Below are 12,025 nucleotides of genomic sequence, written 5' to 3'. Positions count from 1 at the left end.
TATCTTATTGTCCGCGATTGGAGGTTCAAAGAAACGAGGCGCTTTCGGCTTTGGAACATCCTTCCTTCGTCTCTTCTTTTCCAACACGTTCGACATGCGGGTGTGTAATTGAGTTTTAGTGGATTTTTTGCTATGAGCTGAGACGGGATGGTTGACGATGCATACATTGAGGTTTGGTTTGTTGAGTTTACTCGGAGTCCGATTAAAGCTTGGGGTGGATGGGGATGATCTCGCGAAGGATGGAAGAGCTGGACGAGCTGGACGTGGGATGATGGAGAGCTGGATGGGTCCATCGCTTCGCAGCACACCACCTACTCGCCAAACGATAGCTTTGACGGCTTCTGCGAGCGATAGGCGATGTTCGGCCAAGGGACTCGAGCAAGAGGTGGAAGGAAGTAAGATGCTGTGCAACAATGCCGACTCCATGCCCACGTGCGTTACGGTCACGGGAGTTCGCAACTATGCCGGCACACGCTTCAACGTCGACATGAGTACGCTGCCGAGGGTGTACAACTGATGAGGTGTCCGCAAGGCCACTATTCGGCAAGAAGCATGAACGCACTCTCTCCTGTACGCAATCGAGGGACGCCCATATCTCCAAGAGGAACAGTGTGCGAGATTTCTACCAGGGATTTCTTGCGCCGCTCCTTGCGAAGAGCAGAGGCAATGACAGATACGCGTAAAGGATCCTCCACACGGCACAGCTGTCAAAGCTGACAAACGTCGAGAGGATGGGATAGAGAAGTTCACGAAACACAGTCCTCGAACTTCGATACCAAGAAGTTCAAACCCTAGAGCGATTTCACCGAACACCGCCAGTATGACCGCGCCAACAATCGTCATTGTTCCAGGTTTCTGGCTGGGTCCTAAGCCCTACGAACGCCTCGCTACGGAGATCAAGAAGGCCGCTCCCTCAATAACAGACATCTTCTACGCCGAGCTCGCCTCAACAGGCACGAAAAGTCCCAATGCACCCACCATGCTCGACGATGCGAACGGTATCCGCAATGTGATCAAACCGCTCGTTGATGCGGGAAAACGGGTGGTCGTCGTGGGCCACAGCTCTGGCGCTTTTCTCTCTGCTATGGCGACGGAGGATCTCGAGGTTGGGCAGAAATTGGCTGTTTCGGGCGGAGGTGGCGTCGAGAGGTTTGTGTTCATTGCTGGAGGGATTTTGCCCGTGGGCGCGAGACATCCGCCTACGGATTGGGAGGTGAAGGTATGTTTCACTCACAAATAATGGAGCGAGAGCTAGACGTTGACAAGGTGAAGGACGGCGCAACATACCTCCCCGACCCGGACTCCAAGCTCTTCTCGGACGTCAACCCAGCCATCGCTGAGAAGCATTGCAAACCTTTCATCAAAAGCCAACCCCTGATGGATGATTGGAACGTCGAGTGCACGTACACTGGATGGGAGAAGGTTCCTAGTACGTATGTCTTGACTGAGAACGACAAGACGATTTCGCCTCAGGTCCAGGAGATGTGTGCGGGTCTGGCAAAGTCGGAGGTTGTGAGAATTTCGACGGGGCATATGCCGATGTTGTCGGAGCCGAAAGTGTTGGCGGAGGCGGTGGTGAGGAGTATTGAGATGTGAGTGAGATGGATGAGGGTAGAGGACTGGAAAGAGAGGGCGAAGAGGGAGAGGAGGGATTCTGAAGTGGAGACGGTGAGGGAGAGTGGTTTTCTTAGTTGGGAGTGCAGAATCAACCTCCTCTGCAACGCAAGCGGAAACAGCCCCTGTTCTCAAATCTCGTGCATGGAATCTTGATAATCAGGCTGAGATAGTCCCTCTTTGAAACACGACACTTTGAACCTACGCTAATAACCATCCCAACACCTCCCTCCCAAACCCAGCACCAACCCCCAAAGGCCCATACGCCCAAACCCAATCCTTCACCACCTCCGCCTCCACTAGCCCACCCACATACATCCTCAAACTATACGAAAACCACGCCACAACCCACACATACCCCACTACCCTCTCCCACCCCCGATCCCTCCCCACCAACCCCATCCGTCTCCACGCCCAAATCACGACATCTTCCACGCAGATGGCGCAGGGCTGGGACATGAAGAAGGCGAATTCGCCCATGTCTCGCCGCGTGACGTTGAAGATTTGCGCGAGGTGGAAGAGATAGCTTATGCTGAAGGTGAGGAAGAGCTGGGTGGGGCTGGAGAGGGGGGAGCCTTTGGGGATGTGGAGGAGGCGGGTGAGGAGGAGGGAGGGGCGGGAGAGGAGCTGGAGGGGTTATTAGTGGAGGCTTGTGGGAGGTGATGGGGTGGGGATAGGCTTACTCGGCGGCAGGCTTGTTGGTATGTTGCGCTTGGGAGGGTGTTTTAGTATGATGCGGGTTGGTATTGGTCTTGGTCATTCACTTACCTCCACATCTGTCTCACGCTCCAGGCGTCTTTCAAGGGTCCCATTAGAGGCGGCCACTCCCAGGTCTCAGTCATGCCGACCGCCACCGAGAAGGCAGCTGCGAGGCTGTACGCACAGTTCAATCGATCCCACACCCATATCGCCCCAGCCCAACCCACAATCGCACCAGCAACAGCGCTGTCGACTCTCTGCTCAGGGCGGAAATGCTCCCTAAAAGCAACCCCAAACCCCAGCACCGTCAACGGCACCACAGACTGCAGATAAAAGAAAACCGCCCAAAACGTCTTCCGACCCACAAACTCCCACCTCGACAACCTCCCCTCCGAATCGTGCGGAATCCCTTTGACCTGCCAATTCCACCCAATGCCCCTCTGCGCCGGGAGCATAAGCCGAAACGCCCACGTGAACCTCTCCCACGACGTCGTAAAGTCCCTCCAATACTTCGCAGGAACGCCCCTTTTCTCTCCGCCTTGCTTGTGCAGAGCCCTCTCCCCAACAAACGCCGGCGCTCCCTCCCCATCCCTGGGAGTGAGGAAGACGAAATCCAAATACCACAGCGGGACCGCGATGAATTGGCTACCGTTGTAGTAGTCATTCGAAGGGTCGCCGGTTGTGTAGCAGGGCCAGGAGAGGCAGAGGTAGAGTAAGAGTGGGAATGTTAGGGTGGCTGTGAGGGTTTTGTTTGAGGAGAGGAAAGGGAGGATTGAGAGGATGAGGGTGGCGGGGGCGTGGTAGAAGGGGAGGGGGGTGCGGGAGGTGAGGGGTGGGTAGAAGGAGGTGAGGAGTGGTAACATTGTTGAGAGTTGTGTTTTGGGGGTGGAGTGGAGGAGGTGAGGTGGTATTTTAGTGATTTGGGTTGATGCCCCAGGCACATTGAGACATAACGTCATTTTGTCTTTGCCCTCGAACGTCTCTTCCATCCTTCCTCTTCACGGGCAACTCTTTTATTCATACGACTTCGAACTCTTCCATTCCCAATCGCATCTCACAACTACTTGGCGGTATGTGGCGAACAAGTCTGTCATGACGGGAGTTGGAAGGCTGTTCACATAGAAAGTTCTCTTGTCCATTGAAGAGCCCGTCCTGGCAAGACATTGTAGTTCCATCACAAGAACACTCCCGTCAAGTGGAAGAACTTGCTTTGAACCATTCTTCCACATAATAGCCAAAAACGAGAATGCCCGCCATCGATGTGTGCGATGATAAGGTAGGGACGAAGCCGCCGATGGAGAAGTTTCGCGGAAGAACGATGCCCTAGGTATACTTTTCCGGCCGTCGAAGCTGAATTGGCTTCACCTCACCTCACTGCCCCAGACCCTGATCAACGTATCGACAAGACTCCTTGAAAAGGAACACAAAGACATGATCCACTTCAAGCAGAAGAACCTACTCTAAAGATTAGGCCAGTGCTCTTGGAAGGAACAGCTCACGTTTTGTCTTCCTCTACAGTGCCACATGCAAGATCGAGCCAAAGACGTTCATGTTCAGCTGGAATTGTTGTGAAGCGTGCTTTGACGTTGAGGGAGCCGAGGACAGGGTTGGGTGGTGAGGTGGTGGGGAGGGTTGGGGAGGGTGTTTTGCAGTTTTTGGTTATTGATTGGGAGGGGCAATTGGCATGGATGTCGAGCGTGGATGAGTAGAGGGCGGACTTGATGAGAGGGCAAGAACGACTTGAGAGCCTCGCGACGGCTGAGCGAAAGTCCTCAGAGCCTCCTTTCCTTCTACTCGGTCTCTCTCTGTTGCATCTCGTGATGCTGATGGACGCTTAAATCTCTTCAGAGGCAGTACGAGGCTTTCAACGTTCCCTTCTTTCAGACATGGACATGCCACAAGACCCGTCGAAGCTGGGGGTTGTCGGTGGATTAGAATCTCTGAACCGACGGTGGTGATCTACATATCGATATCACTCCAAATGAATACACATCGCCCAGCTTCCTCTCCGTCTCTCCCAAAGCCCCCGGTTCGCTGTTTTCCATCCTGTGTGCTCGTCGCCACATCAGAATTCTCCTCTTCAGCCAGTACGGCTATCTGCATCTCCACACTGGCGCAGTCATGAGAATTCGTCTAGCCACCCTCACTGTTCGAAGGAATATGGGCCGTTCCCGTTTTGTCTTTTCGTCTTTTCTCCTGACGCTTCGTAGAGTGCCCACAGCCACAATCACTTGAGGTCGGATCGGCGGCCCACTCATTCCCACTCTGATCGTCGATGCCTTCACCCGCAGCCCGTTTGATCTTGGAGTTTCCTCGCGAAAGCATTGGAGGCGGGCCATGATTTGAAAGATGTCGCGTTTCAGCGACCATCGGGTTTTAGCTAACGATCTTAACCTGGGAACAACGTCCAGAACGCCCGAAAAATGCAAATGACGCATCGCCAGACGATGCTCTGGGGCAAAGTACTTCGTGTAGACTGCTCGTCGAATATCTGGTTCAGCATCTTCGTATCCAGCTCTCGCTAAGGCAGTCATCCACAGATCTCGCTGATATGAGCCCCATACGCCTGATGTATCTCGGACGTAATCAAAGACAGTCATACCATTGTAGTCCTTAGCGTGAATGTCGTGAAAAAGTTCCAGAAGATGAACCAAAACCTCGAGCTCTCTGGAATCAGAGGGGCCTGACGCTAACAGTACGCAATGGAAAAGGCAATTCCATCCCTGATCGTCAGCTTCTTCAACATTGCAGCCAGCACCCGTTAGGCTGTCTAGAATCATGTGAGTTGGAAGAAACCGAGCTTGTCCGCACGCGAAGAGCCATATACTCTGCCCATGCCAGGTAAATCGTTGCCAATCAATGTAATATGGATTGGCATATCGAATGATAAGATCAAGAAAAGCCTATACACTGTCAGAAATGTAGTAAAGGTAGTAAGGTGGACTTGCCTTGGAGCCTCCCTCAACAAAATAAGTATACAAAGGTCTCAACAAGGGTGGATCTCTATTGGTTGCGGTTTGAACCGTGGGGTCAGCATCCGCTTGAAGTAGTAATTTTCGACAGTGCAAGACTCCGTCAAGCTTGGTTTCATCTCGAAGTTCGACATTGCCACCAGGGTGTGGCTCAAGGGCTGTGGTGTCAAAGCCCTCGATACTGTTTACAGTCATGGATTAGTGTGCAGCCTAAGTTGATGTTGCGCTGCATATACTCACTATACGTGGCCTTCTACTCTGTTGACATCAGCGCCGCTTTTGATCAGGAAATCGCAGCAAACTGGGCTTGCAAAGTGACAAGCATACTGATCTATGTTAGCGCAGCCACAGTCTCAGCACAGGGAGCTGGACTCCGCTGCAGAGAGGTCTCACGTACACCGAGTAGAGAAATACCACGCTCATCACAATCGCGAGTAGTTGCTTCCTGATCCGACAGAAGTTTCCGAAAACCTTCGAGGTCATCCTTCTTGACAAGATCGAAGACCATGGAGCTACTGCTAACAGTCCTGTAGGTTAGGATGGTAGGGTGAATGATGCTTTTCTGAAAAGCATCAGTTTGTCCGCCAAAGAAAGCCACAAAGGGTGGGGCTTTCGAACCAAAGGCAGGTCGGAAGCGCAACGCTGAAAGTACCTGCAGCACTTCATGTCCACTGTCGCCGCGCGAGTGCTGCGTAACCGTCGTCATGGCAAGCTTGCCCTCCTCCAACTCGCAGCTGTCGTTTCTACGGCGGAGCTCAACGACTGCCATTGGACGGAACTTCGGAGGTGTTGAGTTGATTGCGATTCGGGCGCAACCCTTCAAAGACTGCGTCAAGACGATCCATTGATCCCCGCTATGATTGCGCACATTGCCTGGACTGGAACTCCGTAGATACTCGATGAGCGTGGCGAGCCGGTCAGCGATCTTCTGCGCAGATTGACCATCTCTTTGGCTGCGTAAGCTATTGGAGAGTTTTCCAAGCTTGATGAGATCTGTGCCGAGATTTTGTTGTCGTCCCTGCATGTTGTCACAGCCTGTGCGATATGGTCCACCACTTGGCGAGCTAGATGCGATGAAAGTGTCACCTAAAGGTAGTCGTTCAACTACGGATTCAAACTTCGCAGAGATCCTTCGAGTGTCGGCAGTCCGGTCGCTTGCGTTACCTGTAGCTCGTCAACATGCATGTTTGCCTCGAGAGCGTCGAACCCGGACCTGTAGTCCCAACGCAATTACTCACTTGCTGGTCCTAACTCCCCCACCCCTTGTCGGTCCACCAATCCAAGAAGTTCTTTCGCGTAACACGCCGCTGTCGCCGCCGCATACGGCTGCCACCGCTTGTTCTTGTGTGAGTCTGCATAGTCGCAAATGCCACGGACGACGATGCATGGGAACGACTCCATCAAACCAGCTGCCTCCATCTCAAAGCATAATATACCTTCTTCGCGCGCGATGCGGTCCCTCGTCGGTCCGTCCTTCACCACCTCGTCTCCTGAGGCGATATTTCCGTAGTGGATCTTCGGCTTGTCGTCTCTGCGTGAGGGCGGACGCTGGACCAGTCTTGACCGATCACATCCTTCGCAGTCATCTTCGCTAGGGTGACTATAGCTTGATTCGAACAACTCGTCGTGCTCGCGTCCTTGATGCCTGAATTCCTCTTCCATGAGCGGATATTTCGACAGCATTTCTTCCAGGTATTCGTGCACCTTGCTGCCCTTTCGCCGATGCGTCGCCTTGAGACTCTGGACCGCATTGAGAAGCGGTCGCGGTGGCTTGTTCAGTGTACCCGTCCGCCGAAACACTCCTTTCTTCTCCATTTTGCCAAAGTCCCATTGTACCACCCCTCCGTGCATTCCGTTCGGCTGGCTCACCACTACATCGCCTAGTCGAACATCCGTCTTCTCACTCCACACTCCGCCGCCAATGCCCACCATCAAGCCCGCCTTGATAGAGAAGCTGCGCATCATATCCTTCGCCGACGCCGTCGCCGAAACCTTGCCCATCACTCCTGCTGGCAGGCATGCGATGACCACATTATGCGCCCCAATCCTGCCAAAGCTGTACAGATTGTCGTCTCTTGCCAACTTCTCAACTGTGCCGTGCTCTTCATCCAGCGTCGCCTCTACCGCCGCCTTCTCCACATCGAGTGCGCAAATGATGCCGACGTTGTAGGAATCGCGAGGATGAGTGGGTAGCGCCATGGCGCCAGATATACCATGGACTTCTATGGGTCGTCCTCATCCGGAAACCGAACTTTGTCGTGCGACATGGTGGTGTTAGTCGTGGTTGACCTGGGAAGATGCGACTGTTATGCGCTCGACGAGAGGTATGTGAACCATCAGGTCCGGGTCCAGCCTTGCGCTACGGCGCATGCATGCACAGCCATCGACTGGCTGGCTGAAGCTGCAGACGGACGTTGCATTTTCAGCTCACTGTGGACGACAGTCTACACATGTTAGTACAGATCGAGAAGGTGTAAACACCTGAACGACTCTGTTCAGTTCGCATATTCCTCAAACACAAAGTACACGGGAGTGTTGATGATGGAGTGACTATCGAGGACGAGTGAAGTCGTCACGTCGGCTTGACTAAGCGACGGATACAACCTTGATGCCTGAGGCATAAACTTATCTTTGGTATGCGGACTTGAAATCCTATCTTCTTACCCTTGGTTAGCTCTGTATTGGATCTTTCTCGACTTCAAAAGATGAATGTACCCGCTACTGCTACTAGAGCAACACCTCTTACTCTATCATACTCCTCGGGGACCACACTCGATCAGGATAAATTCATACCGTTACTTCGCCATCTACTCATTTCGCGAAACCCGGATGTCCTTCAAACCTCACTCCATCCCTCCAAATCTCTCGAATATTGAGAAGTTCTGTAATATCAGTGACCGGGTCCCCCTCTACAAGCAACAAGTCGGCCTTCAGACCCGGCTGGATCCTACCGCGGTCATTCCATCCAAAGCGTTTTGCAGTCACGCCTGTAGCGGCCCTCAAAGCCTCGACGGGGAGTAGGCCCGCTTTTTCCACCAGCAGATGGAGCTCAAGATGGAATGTAGCGCCGAAAACGACCGAAGGCGCGCCTCTTGCTGCGTCGGAGCCACTGGAGTGAACAGTAAGACTTGGGGTTGATGCGTGGCGAATCGACAACTTACCAAATGATATCGAAGCCTGCTGCCTTGAGCTGGCGGACACTGTCGATGGCGTATTCCCATTTGGCTCCTTTACAGCTCATGTGCATACATCTGCTCAGAAGAGACATGTCGTGCAAAGTAGTTCGAGATACAACACGAGGGTCCGTGGAAAAAGACTTAAGCAAGTCATTCGCCTCTCCCGTTAGCGATCCGACCGCCGCCAAAGTGGGATTCAGCCAGGCGTTGTTCGTCTTATAAGCCGCGATGATCTCGGGGTTGATGGGCTTGTCATAGAAGGAATGTGCCATGCCGTCTACTCCAGCTCGCAGCACCTCGATCGTATCTTGCCGGGCGAGTGCGTGGGCAATCACTTTCAGGCTTTGTCTACGCGCGGCGGCGACAACAGCTGCCTGGACTTCTTCCCGTGGCTGCACGAGACCTTGGATGTCGGTTGCAGCGCCCCCTTCGTGGAAGAGCTTGATGTAGTCAGCTCCGTCCCTGACTGCTCGCTCGATGAAAGGCTCTGCATCGTCGATGTTGGCCACGTTTGGCCAGTTGTCCCATTTTGCTTCCTACGTGCACAACATTCATCAGCCTCGTGGGGTTGTTTGCTCGATTCACTATCACTCACGGGGTTATTGTTGTATCTCCTCTCAAACCACTCTGGCCACCCACCAGCAATGGTTGCGGCATGGTGGCTGCTCTTGACATCGGGAAAGTCTTTCCTCTCCTTGGCCCACTGCTTTTGTCGGACCGCCTGGTGATGCTCATTCTGCAGGTCCATAATGGTGGTGATCCCAAAACGGAAGGCCTGCTCCGGGAGCGATGATTCGCCGTAAGGATGGCAGTGCGCGTCGATCAAGCCCGGCAACAGAGTATGGCCCGGCTTGGAGATGGTCTCAAGGTGCGGATACCGTGCCGCCAGATCCTCGCCGATGGCCTTGATGAGGCCATCCTCGACCAGGACTGCACCGTTCTTGGTTACGACTGCCTCTCCGTCAAATATTTGGACGTCCGAAATCACAAAAGACATGATTCGATTGGGGAGTCTGGCTTCGGAAGTCCCAAAATCTTGTCATGAGGGTCCTGGAAAATGGCAGCCTCGTACCTATGGTGCGAGCAGTCTCTATAAGCACCATCGCACTTTACAGATGGGAGAGCCTCTGTAGCTATTATGCATTGCATCCCGGATTTCCCAAACAATCGGCTCAAAATGGCTTTGATTGCGATAAAGAAGCTTACTACTACGGCCCCGTTCTCGTAACAAACGCCGGATGTGGTTGCGCTGATGCAAGAGCTTCCCTTTTGCGAAGGCTCAATCCTCTTGCACTGATACACCCCTGGAGGTTCATGTTCTCCCATGTCCCGCCGGAAGGCCACGGGTTTAAGCAGAAATACTGCATTAGCTCTATTGATAGTCCCAAGGCCCATATATATATCTGTCAAAGGTGCATTTGCTTGCCAGCCTATACTAGTCTAGAGAACAGCGTGCATCCGTTGTCGCCGGTCAAATGGTTAGCTAGAAAGCGCAGCATTCGTTACCATGCCATCAGGTCTATACTAACGAATAGCTCTAGCCTACGACGTTAGGTCGACAACTAAACGTTTTCTTAGCGTAGTGAGATTTCGCGACGACAACTACTGCTTTCACTGGCTTGATACATTGACTGTAAGGCAACTTGTTGAATTCATACGTATAGAGATGAGCTATCACTCCCAACGTACCGCTATAAGTTCTCCTCGCCTCCTAAGCTGCGAGCATGTGGGTCTTGTAATCCTCCCAGCTCGGCTGACAGCCTTGTTCTTTGCGCATGTAGAGAGTCCACTGGGGTTGGGTACAACGAGACATGTTATTATATTACAATTGAGAACAAAATGATTGAAAACGTGGAAAGTGGTTATAAAGTACAAGCAATTTCCAGAGTTCTACATCAGACAGCCGGCCCTGCCATGTGCGCCCCATGCAATCCCCATTGAGTGCCTGGCAAGCTACCATGTACAACCTGCGATCTTCGTAACCTCTTTGACTTCCTGGGAAGTCGAAACTCGCGATCTCGAAGATTCGAAAAAAAGTGCAGACGGTGCAAAAGCCCAACCCAGCGTAACCAATCCACACGATGACCAAATCAAAAGCCCGACCCCTGTGAAAACCCATTCTATCGACCCTTGCCAAACACCAGCGACAAAGCGCTGTCCCTGATCTTCGCCACACGAAACCTGATTCCCACCTCCTGTCCCTTCGTTGGCTTCTTCTCAACAACCTTCTCAGACTCCCTTCGGATCATACCCGCCCGATCCACGAAGTACCCAGGCGGCAGATCAGCCTTGTCATCGGGATCGAAGAGCACCGGCTTGAGCCTGTAGTCATTCGCTCGAGGTTCAAAGCGATACCCAGCGTCCTTGGGAAAGAACAGAACCCGGCGTCCGTACTTCGGGAAAAGTTCCGTCCAGTAGTCGTCTTGGTAGAGCTGATGAATGTGTAGGAATGAAGCGTGCGATATGATCTCGGTTGATTTCTGGCCTCCTCTGACCGTCATCTTGTCGGGATACTGCTCGTAGAGAAGTGTCTTCGAGGGGCAGGGGTACTCGGTTGCGATGATCAGGCAATCCAGACGGCTGGTCTTGTCGCTGTCCTCGTTGTAGTACGCACGGTAGCCTTGGAAAGGCTGGCAGATGGTGACGCCGCCGAAGAGCCAGGCTTCCGTCTTGAAGCTCATCTCTGTCGTGTGGGCGCTGTCCCCGAGGAAGTACTGAACGTCGTCGTGAGCGTGCTCATAGGGGGTGGCGGCCTTGACCACTGCGTGTGTTAGCTCATGAATCATGACCGAAGCGAAGTTAAAGGCACTTGCCTGCTCGCTGATGAGATCAGTCTCTTCTGTGTAGAAGTTGACCACAGAGTCGTACAGTCCCCTACCAATCAGGATGGCGCTTCCACATCCTCAGAGGCCAGGACCGAGGGAACCGTCCGGGTGGTGACATCTCTTGCACCAGGCGCTCGAACTTACTTCTGTACCCCCCATGAGGAACGACAGGCCCTCTGCCAATTGATCTAACCGCTTCCATGTAGTGTAGACATCGTCTGGGCTGAGTAGCTCCACAGGGTCGGGAAACATGTACAGCGACTTGCCGTTATCAGTCATGGTGCCCATGCTGCTAGCTCCTTTGACCAGGATCGAGTGGAAGATCGGAATAGCCGCCACCTCGAGTGCCGAAGTCATGCGCAGAGAGAGCTCCAGCTTGCCATAGTCGAAGTCATCTTTCGGAAATTTGTTGCTCGCAAACCCCTTGTGGATGTCGAAGGTAAAGTTGTTTGGGATCATCCCGCTCAAAGCCTCGCCTTGCAAGAAGCCACTATCGATGAATTGGGCTTGGATATTCAGGGAGCTCGAAAGAGTAGGTGGTTGATCGCGGGAACGTCATGGCTGCTTGGTGAGGAGTTGGTTGAGAATTCAAATGTCTATTGGGCGGGAAGTTATACAATTGTTATTTTCTTGTAGGGCGAGATGAATATATAGTAGTGTCGGCAACAATGATCTTGTTCTGTACCTGCTCCAAAGCCATTGTCGCAGTGGTTCTAGCACAGCCTTATTGGAACAAAGG

The 12,025-nt window shown here is 52.9% G+C and overlaps 5 protein-coding genes across 5 annotated transcripts; 1 reads left to right on the top strand and 4 right to left on the bottom strand.

Moving 5' to 3' along the window:
- Positions 1–820: 820 nt before the first annotated feature.
- Positions 821–1,596, top strand: M409DRAFT_23692 (uncharacterized protein; the record flags this gene model as incomplete). The annotated part of the gene is made up of 2 exons (XM_033806902.1): positions 821–1,219; positions 1,273–1,596. 2 exons carry the CDS (start codon positions 821–823, stop codon positions 1,594–1,596), a joined length of 723 nt encoding a protein of 240 aa, XP_033666853.1.
- Positions 1,597–1,815: 219 nt separating this feature from the next.
- Positions 1,816–3,176, bottom strand: M409DRAFT_23691 (uncharacterized protein; the record flags this gene model as incomplete). The annotated part of the gene is made up of 3 exons (XM_033806901.1): positions 1,816–2,241; positions 2,298–2,325; positions 2,383–3,176. 3 exons carry the CDS (start codon positions 3,174–3,176, stop codon positions 1,816–1,818), a joined length of 1,248 nt encoding a protein of 415 aa, XP_033666852.1.
- A 3,339-nt stretch (positions 3,177–6,515) lies between these two features.
- Positions 6,516–7,484, bottom strand: M409DRAFT_66892 (uncharacterized protein; the record flags this gene model as incomplete). The annotated part of the gene is made up of 1 exon (XM_033817152.1): positions 6,516–7,484. One exon carries the CDS (start codon positions 7,482–7,484, stop codon positions 6,516–6,518), a length of 969 nt encoding a protein of 322 aa, XP_033666851.1.
- Positions 7,485–8,096: 612 nt separating this feature from the next.
- M409DRAFT_23689 (uncharacterized protein) lies at positions 8,097–9,458 on the bottom strand (the record flags this gene model as incomplete). The annotated part of the gene is made up of 3 exons (XM_033806900.1): positions 8,097–8,394; positions 8,447–8,997; positions 9,057–9,458. The coding sequence occupies 3 exons, from the start codon at positions 9,456–9,458 to the stop codon at positions 8,097–8,099; spliced, it is 1,251 nt and encodes a 416-aa protein (XP_033666850.1).
- A 1,123-nt stretch (positions 9,459–10,581) lies between these two features.
- On the bottom strand, positions 10,582–11,745 carry M409DRAFT_55321 (uncharacterized protein; the record flags this gene model as incomplete). The annotated part of the gene is made up of 2 exons (XM_033812973.1): positions 10,582–11,214; positions 11,431–11,745. The coding sequence occupies 2 exons, from the start codon at positions 11,743–11,745 to the stop codon at positions 10,582–10,584; spliced, it is 948 nt and encodes a 315-aa protein (XP_033666849.1).
- Positions 11,746–12,025: the final 280 nt, after the last annotated feature.

This window comes from Zasmidium cellare, assembly GCF_010093935.1.
Source record: "Zasmidium cellare ATCC 36951 unplaced genomic scaffold M409scaffold_20, whole genome shotgun sequence".
In the NCBI taxonomy this organism is placed as follows: domain Eukaryota; kingdom Fungi; phylum Ascomycota; class Dothideomycetes; order Mycosphaerellales; family Mycosphaerellaceae; genus Zasmidium; species Zasmidium cellare.
Note: the sequence above shows the minus strand (reverse complement) of the source record. Positions and strands in the feature narration are given on the sequence as shown.